The 15,594-nt window shown below is 50.6% G+C and overlaps 2 protein-coding genes across 5 annotated transcripts; both read left to right on the top strand.

Moving 5' to 3' along the window:
* The first annotated feature begins 2,196 nt into the window (after window positions 1-2,196).
* On the top strand, window positions 2,197-11,967 carry SNX15 (sorting nexin 15). 4 transcript variants are annotated; one of them, XM_026004483.2, is made up of 8 exons: window positions 2,197-2,495; window positions 6,522-6,557; window positions 6,805-6,925; window positions 8,227-8,342; window positions 8,443-8,590; window positions 8,909-9,052; window positions 11,154-11,411; window positions 11,706-11,967. In XM_026004483.2, the coding sequence occupies exons 1-8, from the start codon at window positions 2,397-2,399 to the stop codon at window positions 11,810-11,812; spliced, it is 1,029 nt and encodes a 342-aa protein (XP_025860268.1). In that variant the 5' UTR covers window positions 2,197-2,396; the 3' UTR covers window positions 11,813-11,967. The 4 variants fall into 4 exon arrangements, with proteins under 4 accessions (XP_025860268.1, XP_072614482.1, XP_072614483.1 ...); XM_072758382.1 differs by lacking the exon at window positions 8,227-8,342 and adding an exon at window positions 5,169-5,191 and having other exon boundaries at window positions 2,278-2,495; XM_072758381.1 differs by lacking the exon at window positions 6,522-6,557 and having other exon boundaries at window positions 2,268-2,495.
* Window positions 11,968-12,766: 799 nt separating this feature from the next.
* Window positions 12,767-15,379, top strand: SAC3D1 (SAC3 domain containing 1). The gene is made up of 2 exons (XM_026004480.2): window positions 12,767-13,505; window positions 14,772-15,379. The coding sequence occupies exons 1-2, from the start codon at window positions 12,932-12,934 to the stop codon at window positions 15,272-15,274; spliced, it is 1,077 nt and encodes a 358-aa protein (XP_025860265.1). The 5' UTR covers window positions 12,767-12,931; the 3' UTR covers window positions 15,275-15,379.
* Window positions 15,380-15,594: the final 215 nt, after the last annotated feature.

Raw genomic sequence — 15,594 nt, forward strand, 5'->3', positions numbered from 1 at the left:
GAGTCACCCCAGGGTTCAAGTCCTCCTGGGGCCCATAGTACACAGCATCCTTGATTTATTTTATTTTTTAAAGATTTTTAATTTATTTATTCATGAGAGACACACACACACACACACAGAGAGAGAGAGAGAGGCAGAGAGCAGAGACACAGGTAGAGGGAGAAGCAGGCTCCATGCAAGGAGCCTAAAGTCTCCAGGATCACACCCTGGGTGGAAGGCGGCGCTAAACCTCTGAGCCACCCAGGCTGCCCGCATCCTTGATTTAAAGTGTGAATTATGCATGGTTAGAGACAAGAAAATAACAAGGTTGTACTCATTAGCAAGGCCTGTAGATGAGGAGTCTGAGCTGCGGCAGAAAGTCTGCATCCTGTGGTCAACCCAGTGGGAATGTGGGGAGCCAGGCTGGCAGCTGTGTATTTGCAGCTTTCCTCTCTCCTGCTGGCTATGAGGACTTTTCTGTTTGCTTCTGCTGGTGATGGAAATGGAGTTGCCATCTGAAAGCTGGGGGACAAGCTGATCTAGATGGGAATGGGCTTGGAGGGGACAGGGTGAAAGAAGACAGAAAGGAGAGAATTGGGAGCTGCAGGGCCAGGGAGGGGAGGGAATGATGGGCAAGAAGACTTGGAGCCAGTCCTGCTGGGGAGAGCTTGAGAGAGCAAAAATAATGCCTATAAGTGGCCTCTACGGCCACGGTTTAGCACCGCCCTCAGCCCAGGGTGTGATCCTGGAGACCCGAGATCAAGTTCCGCCATCAGGCTCCCTGGGTGGAGCCTGCTTCTCCCTCTGCCTGTGTCTCTGCCTCTCTCTCTCTGTCTCTCATGAATAAATAAAATCTTTTTTAAAAAATTAAAAAAATAAAAATAAAAGGGATCTCTAGAGGTGTGTGTTGTTCAAGGGGACACCACCCCATCTAAGTCTCCTCCCAAACACCTCCTGGATAATCTACCCTATGTCTGAGCTTCCACCCGTCTCATTTGGGAGTTTCCTTTGTCTCTTTCTGGAAACTGGCAGTACGGTGCCCACCATAAGAGTGGCCGTGAGCACTTGAGCGCTTCACCCACGCTATCACTTTTAAACTTCACAACCTGGGGATCCCTGGGTGGCGCAGCGGTTTGGCGCCTGCCTTTGGCCCACCGCGCGATCCTGGAGACCGGGGATCAAATCCCACGTTGGGCTCCCGGTGCATGGAGCCTGCTTCTCCCTCTGCCTGTGTCTCTGCCTCTCTCTCTCTCTCTCTCTATCATGAATAAATAAATAAAATCTTAAAAAAAAAAAAAAAAAACCTCACAACCTGGCTTTGGTGGTATCCATCAGAGTCCTCAACAGCTTGTCCCAGAAATAATCACAACTGCCTTCAGCAGAAAGGATGGTCTTGGGAAGATACTAAGATACTAATGCTGTCTTGGGACAGAATCTGATGGAGCTGTCAGGGTGCCAGACATCAGGTTTGACAAACAGGGTGCCCAGAGGCTGGGCAGCTGAGCCCACAGCCAACATTGCACATCAGGAACAAATCAGTCCCCTTGCTAGGCACTGTGCACTCTGTTTCTCCCTCAAGAAACTCAAGAATTAGGCTTCTGGGGAGAGTCCTCCTCCTCTACCCAGGACCTGGGGCAAGGAAAGGAGCTGGCACCTTTGGATTCCAGGGGTAGGAGGCTGATGGGCTATACCTATTAGAGAACTACCTCCAAACAAAGATATGGTGCTAACAGAGAGGTGGGGGTGAATGCTGGACAGACCAAGAGGGGAAAGAAAGAAACATCCACTGCAGTAGATCCTATTAGAAACATTATAAACGTTCTAGAGAGGAGAAACTTAAGCTCAGGTAGTTAAGGGAAACTCATACCACTGGTAAGAAGTGTGACTACAGAACCTGTGAGGCCATCCTCTTCTCTGGAGTTCTTTTTTGCTTCCCCTACCCTTGCAGAAAACATGAATTAGCGAATCCCACGGAAGGAAACAGGGAAATGATTTGGCTACATCTGCCACACACTAGGCACAATAAAAGTTGGGTGAGTGGATGAACGAAGGGAACCAGAAAGCAGAGGAGAAGTCGTTTGGACACGTTTGATGGGGAAGGCTCGAGCACCTGTCAGCTAAGTGATCCCACCTCCCCGGTTCTTTTTTTTTTTTTTTTTTTTTTTTTTCACCTCCCCGGTTCTTAACTCTTAAACTACCTAGTTCACGCCTTACCCGCCACCGAGAACTTTTTAGACGCTCCCTGGCCGCACGCCAAGGCCAAGGACTGCGCCGTCACTTGCGACCCGCTCCCTAGGCTCGGGGAAGAAGGGCGCAGGCCTGGGAGAGGCGGTGGCTGGCGGAGACTGACCTGGAGGGGCGGGGGCGGCGTTGAGGAGGCAGAGGCCGGCGGTCAGCTCCACTCCAGCTCGGTTGCCATGTCCCGCCAGGCGAAGGACGACTTCCTGCGACACTACACAGTCTCCGACCCCCGGACCCACCCCAAGGGCTACACCGAATATAAAGTGACCGCGCAGGTGAGGTGGGCCCGAGTGGGGACCTTTACCCTTTTAACAAGAGGTGGGGCAGTGTTTTACCTTAAGGCAAGGCGCCGCTGGTCGCTCCCTTTTTAGACGACAGAAATGGATTTCCCCTTTAAGGGGAGACTGCGGTAGAGCCCAGGCTTATCCTGAGCGGCCCAGTGGTGCGGTCCCGGGAGGGCGCTGTCCTTTTAAAAGGGCTTGGACGGTAGTTCTTGGAGTGGGAGGGGTGGGTTCCCACGCCCACCGTGTGGCGTCAGCACTGCGGGCTGTGAATTTCTTCAAATTAGCACGGAAACTCTGGCTCGGTTCAAATGTTAGTTCTCCAGTTTCTGGGATTAGGTTTGTGTGAACCGCTTGGTTTGATATTAACATAAAAGCCCTTTTTTTAGAGTTTAAGTTTTAATTTTCTTTCAAAAAAACTCTATGACTTTAAAAATCCTTACAGCTCAAGAGAATTTTAAAGAGTAAGTCAGAAAAAAAAAAAAAAAGAGTAAGTCGGTCTGAATCTTCACAGTCACAGCTGGAAGACAGAAAGAGTGAATTGATTATGAAGCAGTAACAACGTTATAGGCACATTTTACAGATACATAGGGGGAACCACGAGAAGGATTTAGAAACCACGAGAAGGATTTAAAAAACAGTGTAAAAGAGTATCTGCAGAATGATATAGGAGAACTGGTTGGGGGAGACTTTTCACTGTAAATTGTTTATTACTTTTAGAATTTTAAACTAGAGGCACCTGGGTGGCACAGTGGTTTGGCTCAGGTTGTGATGCCAGTGATGCCAGGGGTCCTGGGATAGGCCCCACATCGGATCCCCCATCAGGTTCCCCCGCAGGGAGCCTGCTTCTCCGTCTGCCTATGTCTCTGCCTCTCTCTGTGTGGCTCTCATGAATAAATAAATAAAATCTGGCTCTCATGAATAAATAAATAAAATCTTAAAAAAAAAAAAGAATTTTAAATTAGGCGACTATTAAATGGTACATTAATAACTATTAAGGGGAAGTTGCAAAGTGATTTAGGTGCAGAATCCTAGATGTTTAAAAGGAACTTTCCCTGTAGCTTTTATATCTTTTCCTTGTCAAATAAAAACAAGACACACATGCAGAAAGATAGTCCCTAGGAAGACTAGACTGGAGGGTGGCCAGGGACTGTACTCTTTTCTGATAAATCTTTCTGTTGGTTTTTAAACATTCATTACTTTGATATGTTTTTATTATAACTTTTAAAGATAAGTAATTTTCCCTCTTTTACCATCCCCATTCATCTGCCATCTTGGTGAGAATTAATGCCACTAGGTCTTCTTTATCCTTGCATATAAACCTTATATTTAAAAGCAGTTATGTGTATCTAGTTTATTATTTACACACAGTCTCACAGGTCACTTGCTGATATTCCTCAGTTTTTTGTTGTTTCCCCTTGTAAATTTTCTAAACCAAAACAGGGATGCCTGGGTGGCTCAGAGGTTGAGCGCCTACCCTCACGCCCAGAGCATGATCTTGGAGTCCCAGGATCGAGTCCCACATTGGGCTCACTGCATGGAGTCTGCTTCTCCCTCTGCCTATGCCTCTGCCTCTCTCTGTGTGTGTCTCTCATGAATAAATAAATAAAATATTTTTTAAAATTCCACAACATAAAAAAATAAAAAAATAAAAAAATAAAATAAAATTCCACAACATAATTTATGTAAGTAATACATGTAGATCCTAAGTGTGTAGCTCAATAATTTTTATATATGGATACATCTGCACTGGCAGTGCTCAAATCAGGACATAGACATTTCCCTCCCCCAGAGAGTTTCTTTGTACGTTTCTCATCTATAGTCCTCCTCCCAGAGAGGTAACCATTGTCCTGACTTCTGTTCCCCTAGATTACTTTTGTCTGTTCTTGAGCCTCATATAAATGAAATCATATACACAGCAAGTACTCGCTTATGTCGGCCTTTTTCCTTCTCTATATAATGTTTTTGGAGTTTATCCATGTTGTTGCATGTTTAAGTAGTTTGTTCTTTTTTATTGCCATGTGATGGTAGCCCCTTGTATAAATATACCACCATTTCTTTATTTATTTTCTTGTTACTAGACTTCTGGGTTATGTCTAAAAAAATGTTTTGTTTTATTTTTTTTTAATGTTTAGTTGTTATGAGTTGTATGAACATTCATGTGCAATTCTTTTTATGGACATGTACACCCATATTTTCTTAGTATGTACCTAGGAGTGGGCTTGCTGGGTCATTTGATAGCTACAAGTGTAGTTGTCCTAGAAATTACCAGTTTTGGGGATGCTGTTTGCTGTTTGTCCTAGCCAAAACTGACAAAATATTTAAAAGAATTTTTTTTTTTTTTTTAAGTAGCTCTGTGGTTGGAAATTGGCCAAGTTGGTGGCTGATATTCAGAGCCTGATAACTTTTTTTTTGGCTTTTACCAAGCTAAATGTACCCAACGGGACAGAAAAACTTTCCAACATGGATAGATGGCTATGTCAGTCTTTTGATATCTTTTAGATGGCAATCCAATTCCATGAGGAATTAAAAACAGCTGTCCTTGTTTTACAACCAAATCTTCACAGGACCACAGATGTGGCTCCAGAAACAATTCAAAGTCTGTTGATCTTTTTTTTTTTTTTTTTTTTTTACCAATCCCTAAACCTCCCCTATTTCTCTCCAAAGGCTTGTCCTTGTGCCTCTGAGAGGTAAGTGTGCTGCCTGGTCTTCTCCAGGAAATTTTACCTGGGTCATCTCTTTAAAATACCAACATCAGGGGATCCCTGGGTGGCGCAGCGGTTTAGCGCCTGCCTTTGGCCCAGGGCACGATCCTGGAGACCCGGGATCAAATCCCACGTCGGGCTCCCGGTGCATGGAGCCTGCTTCTCCCTCTGCCTGTGTCTCTGCCTCTCTCTCTCTCTCCCTCTCTCTCTCTGTGTGTGTGTGTGTGACTATCATAAATAAATAAAAATTAAAAAAAATAAAAAATAAAATAAAATACCAACATCACGGCTGCCTGGCTGGCTCCATTGGTGGAGCATGCGAGTCTTGATCTTGAGGTTTTGAGTTCTGATCTCATGTTGGGTGAGATTACTTAAAAATAAAATCTGAAAAAAAAATTACCAGTAGTTTCCAAAGTACTGTTTTATACTCCCATTCTCACCAGTACTTGATATCATCGGCATCTTCAAATTTGGGTATGCTGGGCAGGTGGGCGTGTAATATCTTACTGGAGTGTAATTTACATTTCTCTAATGACTAATGATGTTGAGCATATGCTTATAACCTTATTGGCCATTCAAACACCTTCTTTTGTGGGATGTGCCTACTCAAATATTTTGCTCAATTTTAGAAGATGAGTTTTCTTTTTCATATTGATCTGTAGGAGTTCTTTATATATTCTGGTTATGATTTCTTTGTCAAGTATATATAATCCTCAATAGTTTTAAAACCTAGTTTCTTGAGATGCCTGGGTGGCTCAGCAGTTGAGTGGCTGCCTTCAGCCCAGGGCATGATCCTGGAGTCCCAGGATCGAGTTCTGCATTGAGGTCCCTACATGAAGCCTGCTTCTCCCTCTGTCTATGTCTCTGCCTCTCTCGGTGTGTCTCTCATGAATAAATAAATAAAATATATTTTTTGGGCAGCCTGGGTAGCTCAGCGGTTTAGTGCCGCCTTCAGCCCAGGGTATGATCCTGGAGACCCAGGATTGAGTCCCACGTCAGGCTCCCTGCATGGAGCCTGCTTCTCCCTCTGCCTGTGTCTCTGCCTCTCTCTCTCTCTCTGTCATGAATAAATAAATAAAATCTTTTAAAAAAGAAATTAAAAAAATATTTTTTATTTTATTTATTTTTTTAAAGTTTATTCATTCATAAGAAAGACAGAGAGAAATGTCTTTTTTCTCTCTCTCAGTGGGCAGCCAAAGTCCACTGCCCCTTTGAGGAGGGCCGGGAGGTACCTGGGGTATCCCTGGATTTTACTGGGTGATGGGGCATTGGATGTCAGTTCAGGTCTCACCTGGTTCTTGCCTTTCTTCCTCAGTTCATCTCAAAGAGGGACCCAGAGGATGTCAAAGAGGTGAGGCTTCTGGGAGGAAGGGGGACTTTTCCCCAATTCCAGATGCAGTAACAGTGAAGGAACAGCTGGTAACTCCTTGATCCTGGGAGGAGGAGGAGGTGCTACATCCCAATCCACACACACACACACACACACAGACACACATGCATGTGTGCACACTTGTGTGCTGGGGCCAGGCTGGGGGTGGGGAAAGCCTCTTTCTACTACCACCCTTACTGGCCTGGGACAAGTGTCCTATCCCTCTTAGGTGGTGGTCTGGAAGCGGTACAGCGACTTCCGCAAGCTGCATGGGGACCTGGCTTACACCCATCGCAACCTCTTCCGCCGCCTGGAGGAGTTCCCGGCCTTTCCTCGTGGCCAGGTGTTTGGTGAGTGTTGATCTAGGCAGGCAGGCCCAGTATGGAGGGAGAGGTGGGCAGAGGGGACCCCTGCTGGTGGGAGCTGGATGGAGGGGCCACAACCCCTAGCAAAAACACATCTGGGGAGGGCCCTTAGAGAGAGCCTCACTTCCCACATGGGGAAACTGAGGCTCAGAGCAGCCCTTGGTGTGTGTGGGGCCCTTTAGCATCCCGTCTTCCTTAGCCCCATTTTCAGGACAAGGGAGCTAGGCTCAGGGTGATAAAGGGGCTTGGCCTGTAAGAGGCAGAACCAGAATTCCTCCCTAGGAGCTGGTGTCACCTCAAGACCTACGCTATCCAAAAACAGCATCTGTGAGCCAGATGCGGTGAGTCTGAGCTGAGGTGGCCAGATGGGTTGAATGCACACTGAAACTATTACAGTAATTTTTGTATTGGTCACATGTTCAAATGAGACTATTTCGGGTACACTGAGTTAAGTGGAACATCTTATTAAAATGGAGTTAACCTGGGAGCACCTGGGTGGCTCAGTTGGTTGAGCATCTGCCTTTGCCTCTAGCGGTGATCTCAAGGTCCTGGGATCCAGCTGTGCCTCCAGAACCCCACTCAGTGGGGAGTCTGCTTCTCCCTCTCCCCCCTGCCCCTCCCACCTGCTTGGGCATGCTTTCTCTCTCTCTCTCTCTCTCAAATAAATAAAATCTTCAAAATAAATACATAAAAATAACCTGTTTCTTTTTAACTTGGCTACTAGAAAATTAGAAATTTCACATGCCATGCGTGATGTATTGCTGGGGGACCGGACTGATCTGTTATCTGAATCTCTAGACTCACGTGAGATACTTTTTCACAGCAAGGTCAAGGGTTGCTGCTGGCAGGTTATGCAGGTATGCAGCATACCCAGAAACTATGACAAAGGCGCATCTTGCTGTGTGACCTTGGGCAAGTCACTTTCTCTCTCTCAGTCTTACTTTCCTCCCCCTTCCATCAGAACAATCTGAAATTATTTCATTTCTTGGTGGTTGCCCATCTGCCTCTACTGTCTAGGATGTGAACCCATGGGACCAGAGACCTGGCTTTCCTCCCATTCACCTTCTGAGCCTAGCACATTAGTAGGTGCTTGATAAATCTGGTAAACGAGGACTAGGGAGTTTGGTCCCTGCTTACAAGGACCCCGCCCCCGCCCTCCAGGAGGAGCCAGGGAAGATTGCTGGGAGAACAGCAGCTGGCTGCTGGGATCCTTTCCTGCGGAAGCAGGGAAGTGACCCCTGTGGATCACTGCTTCTCTTCCCACCCCTTGTTCTGGGGGGCTGCAGGCCGGTTTGAGGCCTCAGTGATTGAAGAGCGGCGGAAGGGGGCTGAGGACTTGCTTCGCTTCACTGTTCACATCCCTGCACTCAACAACAGCCCCCAACTCAAGGAGTTCTTCCGGGTATGTGTCCCTGCTTGTCCCTCCCCAGCACCTGGGAAGCCTGCCTGCCCACTAGGCTGCACCCCAAGACACCCCCCACTTCTGTCTTTCTCTCCTGCAGGGTGGGGAGGTGACCCGGCCCTCTGGCATATCCAGAGACCTGCACATCCTGCCACCCCCTCTGATCCCCACACCACCTCCAGAGGAGCCCTGGTTGCCACAGCCACTCCCTGCAGAAAGGAGAGGCCTTGAGGAACTGGAAGTGCCAGGTATGTTGAGGTTGGGGAGGGAGCCAGGACTGGCAGGTCTGGGGGTGATGGAGGGCATGCACTTGCTGCTCACTGAGCTTAGGAAAAATTCTGGGCTATGTCCCAGCCCTTCTACCACTAAGGTGCTGAGAAGCTCTAGCCAGGCCACTTTCCTTCTCTAGGCTTTAGTGTCTTAATCTGTAAGAGGGGTGCCAACCCTAAGAGTAGGCTTGTCCATGCCCTTGGGTGCCACAAGGAATTAGTGAGAAGGTGATTCAATTTTGAAAGCTAGGAAATGATAAGGGCAGGCATGAATGTTCCCGATGATGTGTTCCACAGTGGATCCCCCACCATCCAGCCCTGCCCAGGAGGCCCTGGATCTCCTCTTTAACTGCGGGAGCACCGAGGAAGCATCCACTTCCCCAGCCCGAGGCCCCCTCACAGAGGCCGAGCTTGCCCTCTTCGACCCCTTCTCCAGGGAAGGTAACGAGCTGGGGCTAGCAGAGGGCAGAGGGGGGCTGAGGCAGGGGCATGGAGGATGGGCAGAGCCACCACCTAGCTTGTGTAGTGCTTGGGTAAGTCCTAGAAAGGTGCCCCATGACAGGCAGTTGACAGCCTTGGTGAGAATTGGAAGCAGACACCCTGGTGCCAGGACCCATGAGCTGGCTGCCCCTGGACAGTGCAAGCCTGGAGGAAGGAAAGGGAGATCTCAGGGACAGGTAGATCTTCTCCCTGAGAAAGCTTTGGAACAAGCAGGGATCACACTGTCTTGGGGGAGGGTCGGAGTTCCTTCAGTTGGAAGCCCAAGGGAGGGGCATCCTGGCCAGCTCAGGGTGGAGATGCAGATCCTGAAGGCAGGAGAGGCCTGATGGTCAGGGGGTGGGTGAGGCTTGGACCCAGAGGGCAGCACAGGACGCCCTGCAGCAGCTGCTAGCACATGGGGGCACCCCAGACCTAGCATGGAAGCCGAAACCGCCCTCCCCCACCCCCCCCCAACATCCCCCCACCCCACAAGGACGTCTGGGTCCCGACCTCCTTGTTAAGATCCAGGGGAGCTTAGAGTCCCAGGCTCTGAGACACTGGACCTTTAAATTCTTCAAGTCTCTGGCTTTGTGCTTATTCCAGCTGGGGTGTTGAAGTGGCTCCTCTGCTTCAGGATCATCACGAAAGGGTTTCAGTTTGGAATCCTCCAATATTTTTAAGCCCATTTTATTGGCTTTTCCTCTTTGCCCTTCGGGGACCTCCTGGGGCAGCCTCTCAGCTTTGTGATCAGTGACAGGCATTTGAGTTTATTCACCCCAGATCGGTTCCAAATCGGAACCTCAATCTTCCATCCAATGTTCAGCTCCACACCACCACCCTGCTCTCCTGGGAGGAGTATCCTTTTACTCTTCTGGTTCTTCCTCCTGTCCCTGCTCCTTCGGCCTTTCCCCAGCTGGGTTGGGGGAAGAAGAGATTAGAGAGAGAAGGTGGGGGTGGTGTCACCACGCCTGCCTGCCTAGCTCTAGCTGAAGCCCCAGGGGTGTCTGGTGGTCAGATGCTTGGATAGGAGCCTGTCATGGCTCCTAGAATGTAGCTCCCATGACACATTCCTTCAGCCCATAAGAAAGCTCCCAAACTCTTGTCCCGCCAGAGCCTGGAAGTACAGTTTGCTCAGATGCTGCCTCATCTCCCTGCCCCATTGTTTGGGCACCTCCAGCAAGTCCCTCACCATCAGAATCCTCCAGGCAAGGAGCTGGCACTTGTCTCTCTCTTCAGCACATATATTGAACGCTTGTAATCAATGTTTTACGGCATCCCAAGAACACTTCTGCCTTTGGCTCCGTGAGCAACACAGGGAGGGCTCTGTGTCCAGCTGGGAAGTGAGAGGTCATCTTTCCCACTTGCAGGAGGCCCCAGTCTCTTCATGGGGTCACTTGGGTGAGGTTGGAGAAATGCCACCCGTCCCTCTCCAGGCCAGTGGTGTGCCATGGTGCTTTCTGTTCCAGCTCCTTCCCCTCAAAGGCCTTTTCACCAAAGATGGGCCAAATCTCTAGCCTTCTTTTGTGTAAGCTGCAGAGGGGATGTTTGGCCACCCAGTCCCGGGGTACATAATGAGACCTTCTCTCTGGGTATCTGGTGAGGATATTCACCACCCACTATCTTCACATTTGTGTCCTCAGCTGAAGTTGTAACACCTGAGATTCTCTGAATCTATTATTTTAACATTCCAAGGTTTGGAGCATTTCTACCCTTGGCCTGGCTTAGTTGGTCTAGCATCCTTCAGATGGAATTCTTGAATTTATAGATAGTCAGGAGGGAGGTAGGCCCAGTGACCCAGACCTCACAAAATAATGTTAATACAAAAGAATTACTGAAAGAATTAGGAAGGTAAAATTGTTTTTTACAAAAGCACAGGAACTCCACCAGTTAAATAGATCATGGCTAGTCTGTTTGGTACAAATGGATTTTGAACTGCTCAGGCTCTGCTTCTGTCCACCTGGGGCAGGTTGGTACCTTGCTGAGCAAGAGAAGTCTGGGGATGGATGGCAGGCCCTGAGAAATGGAGGACAGTGTGGCCTGAGCCCTCCATATCTGATCATAGAAAGTTCAGGCCCCAGTCCAACCCACATGCGTGAGCTGGCAGCGATGGAGGCAGAGCCTGAAAGGCTGGACCAGGAACCCTGGGAGCCTGGAGGGCAGGAGGAGGAAGAGGACGAGGAAGGACGGCCCGTCCCTGCCTATCTGAGCCAAGCCACAGAGCTTATCACCCAGGCTCTTCGGGATGAGAAGGCAGGTGCCTACCCTGCAGCTCTGCAGGGCTATCGGGATGGTGTGCATATCCTGCTGCAGGGAGTTCCTGGTGAGTATGGATGGGAAGGTGGAGGGTCAGGCCTAAGGTTTCAGATGGTGGAGTGAAAGGAAGGGAAAATGAAAGACTCAGAGGATCAGAATTTCTCTTCACTGACCAACTGTGTAACCTTGGGCAGTTTCTTTACCTCTTGGGGCCTCAATTTTCTTATTTGTAAAATGGGGAGAATAGATCTGATTCCCAGGGAGGTAGAAAAAGACATGTGTTGGTGCTCTGTGAACTGTAAGGGGCTAGACCAGGGGTTTTGAACCCAGAGACCTCTGCTGAGCCATTTTCTTTCCACAGGTGACCCGTTACCTGCCCGCCGGGAGGGTGTGAAGAAGAAGGCGGCTGAGTACCTGAAGAGAGCAGAAGAAATCTTGCACCTGCACCTGCCCCAACTCCCATCTTGAGAGGGAGTGAGCCCCTACCCAGGACTCTAGCTCCAGCACTGCCAGCTACTCCCTTTTACTCTCCCTGGGGCCTGGCCCTATATCCTGGTCGTGTAACTCTGGGGGTCATTTCTGTATGTAACTGGACCAAGAATGAAACAAATAATGAACTCAAAGCTCCTTGACCACACCTGCCTCTTTGGAATCAGGAGAAAACATTTCTGATCCTGCCTCTTGTGTGGGCAGCATCTCTTGCTGTAAACTAGCTGTTTACCCATCTAGAACAGGGGTCTGCAAACTATGGCCTGCATCCACCTCTCTCCCATGGCTTTTTTTTTTTTTTTTTTTTGTTAAGGCCCATAAACTAGAATGGTTTTTACATTTTTTTAATAGTTGGGAGAAAAATCAAAAGAATAGTATTCTGTGACAGATGAAAATCACATAAAACTTAAGTGTCTGTGGAACTTAAGTTCCACAATGTGTGGAACACAGTCACACTCATTGACTTCATCTTGTCTGTGGCTGCTTTCCCACCACGCCAGCAGTTGCGACCTGCAAATTCCTTTGCAGAAAGTGTTTGCTGACACCTGATCTAGAAAATGGGGAGAATAGTCTCCAGGGAAAGGAGTAGAGAGTGACAGTAAGGCCAATTGAACCAGGCTATCCGGTGACGGAGAGGAGGAAGTAGAACCCGTGTTAGGCTTACCCATTTGGGGCGGTACCCAGAGGCTGAGCGAGAGTAACGCGGGCTGAAGCCCGGGAGGGCGTGGCCCCGCCCCTCCGGCAAAGTGATTGGTCGCGGGAGGGACTACGTGCTGGTGCATCATGGGAGGGGGACTCTCAGTGGACTGCGCGCGGTGCATCCTGGAGCCTTTAGTAGGCGCCTGAGTCGGAAGTGGCGGCGCTGAAGTACAACGCGGGGTGTCTCGGGAGGCCCGCTCCAGGCCTTGTGGGAGGGGACAAGGCCCGGGGAGAGGACTGCGGTGGCGGGGTAGGGCGGATGGGCGGGGCCCGGCTGGGATCACCCCGCCGGGTCGCGGGAGCCCCGGCCAGCCTCGGCCCGCTCTCGGATAGAATGGGGCGAGTGGCTGCGCCCGGCTCCGGGATGCTGAGAGCCTGTCCTTTCCCTTCAGCGCCCCCATGCCCGGCTGCGAGTTGCCCGTGGGCACCTGCCCAGACATGTGCCCGGCCGCCGAGCGCGCCGAGCGCGAAAAGGAGCGCCGCTTGCACCGCTTCGAGGTGGCGCCCGGGTGCCGCAGCGACCCGCCCCGCGCGGACCCACAGCGCGCCGTGAAGGAGTACCAACGGCCGGCTGCCGGCAAGGCGCGGCCCCTGCCGAGCCAGCTGCGTCCGCCGAGGGTGCTGCTGGCCACCGTGCGCTACCTGGCGGGCGAGGTGGCCGAGCGCGCCGATGCATCCCGCGCCGAGGTGGCCGGCTTCGTGGCGGATAGGTTGCGTGCGGTGCGGCTGGACCTCGCCCTGCAGGGCGCGGACGGCGTCGAGGCGGCGGCGGTGCTGGAGGCGGCGCTGGCCGTGCTGCTGGCAGTGGTGGCGCGGCTGGGACCCGACGGGACGCGCGGGCCAGCGGACCCGGTGCTGCTGCAGGCCCAGGTGCAGGAGGGCTTCGGTTCTCTGCGGCGCTGCTACGCGCAGGGCGCCGGGTCGCGTCCCCGCCAGGCCGCCTTCCAGGGTCTCTTTCTGCTCTATAACCTGGGTGAGTCGGAGTCTGGGCGGCAGGACGGCGGGGGTGCGGGGGGTTAGTTAGGGTAGGGGAGGGTGCCTCCACGGGGACAGTGGAGGCCGAGGAAGGAAAGAGAAGCTTTAGAGTCTCACCGTTAGCTCCCTCCTCATCCCTAACTTTTTTTTTTTTTTTTTTAAGATTTTATTTATTCCTGAGTGACACACACAGAGAGAGGCAAAGACACAGGCATATGGAGAAGCAGGCTCCCCACAAAGAGCCCGATGTGGGACTCGATTCCAGCATCCTGGGATCACACCCTGGGCCAAAGGCAGATGCTCTACCGCTGAGCCACCCAGGTGTCCCCCTAACTTCTAAATGGGTATTGAGTTAATGAGCAACACCCACCAATCCCCGACGTGGGCCTTCTGGCCTGTCCCTTCCCCTATTTGGGTCTCAATTTTTTTTTTTCCTAATAAAAGTGGAGAGGACGGAGTTGGAACGATAAAATTGGCCTGGTGATTTTCAAACTTTTTGAGACTTTCATCAGTGTTGCAAAGCAGCTAAGAACATATGCCCATGAATGTCTCAGACATTAGATCCTTCCTATGAATGGATGGTGCATTCTAATAAGTTTTATTTTTTTATTTTATTTATTTTATTTTATTTATAATAAAATGATCTTGATTTCAAAACTTACTAATGGGCCAGAAGCCTCAGTTTACAAAAGTGGCCCAAGGTTCCCGTGTCTGTGATTCTCCTGAAAGGGAAGCAGGGGCAGAATTTCCTCAAAGCAAAGGCCTTACCAGGTAGATAGATAGGGAAGATGTGGTAGAGCCACCTTCTTAATCTGTGCAGCCCCTGGGGCAGTGCGGAAAGGGCTGGGTTTGAAGTCAGAAAACCTGAATTTTGTTGTATTGAATTCTACTACATTCGAACTCTAAGTCTCTGACAAGTCATGAAATTATCTGGGTCTGTCTCCCTTATCTAAAAACAATGACTCCCTTTATTAGGAGGATTCAGACTGTTTGAAAGGGCTTAGAATAGGTTCAGGAAGCAGCTGATAGAGAAAAGGGGACCTAAGGGGAACTTGCCCCCCCCCCCGGGGGGGGTGGCCAGAGTGGAAGGTAGGTGGGCTGGAGATGAGCTTGGTGGTAGGCCAGGCGAGGTGGGCGAGGTGGGCGGGGCGGAGGACCCCGGCTGGTGGGAGGGGAGATGGGGGTTGGCCTAAGCAGATGGGGTGCCAGGCGGGCGGGGCCCTGGAGAGACTCTGGAATTCTCACCGGGGCACCTCCCTTACAGGCTCCGTGGAGGCCCTTCACGAGGTTCTACAGCTACCTGATGCCCTGCGTTCCTGCCCGGCCCTGCGCAGGGCCCTGGCTGTGGACTCGGCCTTTCGCGAAGGCAACACCGCCCGCCTATTCCGCCTGCTGCGGATCCTGCCTTACCTGCAGAGCTGTGCTGTGTGGTGCCACATCGGCCGTGCCCGCCGAGGAGCCCTGGCCCGCCTTGCTCGTGCCCTGAGCACCCCCAAAGGCCAGACCTTGCCCCTGGGCTTCATAGTCCACCTGCTGGCCCTGGATGGGCCTGAAGAGGCACGGGACCTGTGCCAGGCCCACGGACTGCCCTTAGATGGACAGGAAAGAGTTGTGTTTCTCAGGGGTCATTACACAGAGGAAGGGCTGCCACCTGCTGGGACCTGCAAAGTGTTGGTAGGGAGCAAACTTGCAGGGCGCACCCTGGAGGAGGTGGTCATGGCAGAGGAGGAAGATGAGGGTGTGGACAGACCCAAGTCCCCAGCATGAGGAGGAGCTGTGCACTCTCCCAGCCCAGGACTGGATCCAAGCACTCAGGTTTCTTTTTTCATAATTCCTACACAATAAAAGGAACTTGTTTTGTAGGGACAATAACTATGCTTGATTTATTTGGGAGAGGGCAGGGAGGAGTTGAGACATGATAGCCATATGGGGGAAAAGAGCTCAGAGTAGCCGTACTGGGACTAAGCTGTTGCCTCAGAAATAGGGTTCTGTGATTGTCCTCAAATTGGCATCAAGGGAGACTGGGAAATAACCCCCCCCCCCCAAGAAAAAAAACAACAACGAGTGGGAGAAGGTTAAGATGAAGG

Source organism: Vulpes vulpes, chromosome 5 (assembly GCF_048418805.1).
Source record: "Vulpes vulpes isolate BD-2025 chromosome 5, VulVul3, whole genome shotgun sequence".
Classification (NCBI taxonomy): Eukaryota; Metazoa; Chordata; class Mammalia; order Carnivora; family Canidae; genus Vulpes; species Vulpes vulpes.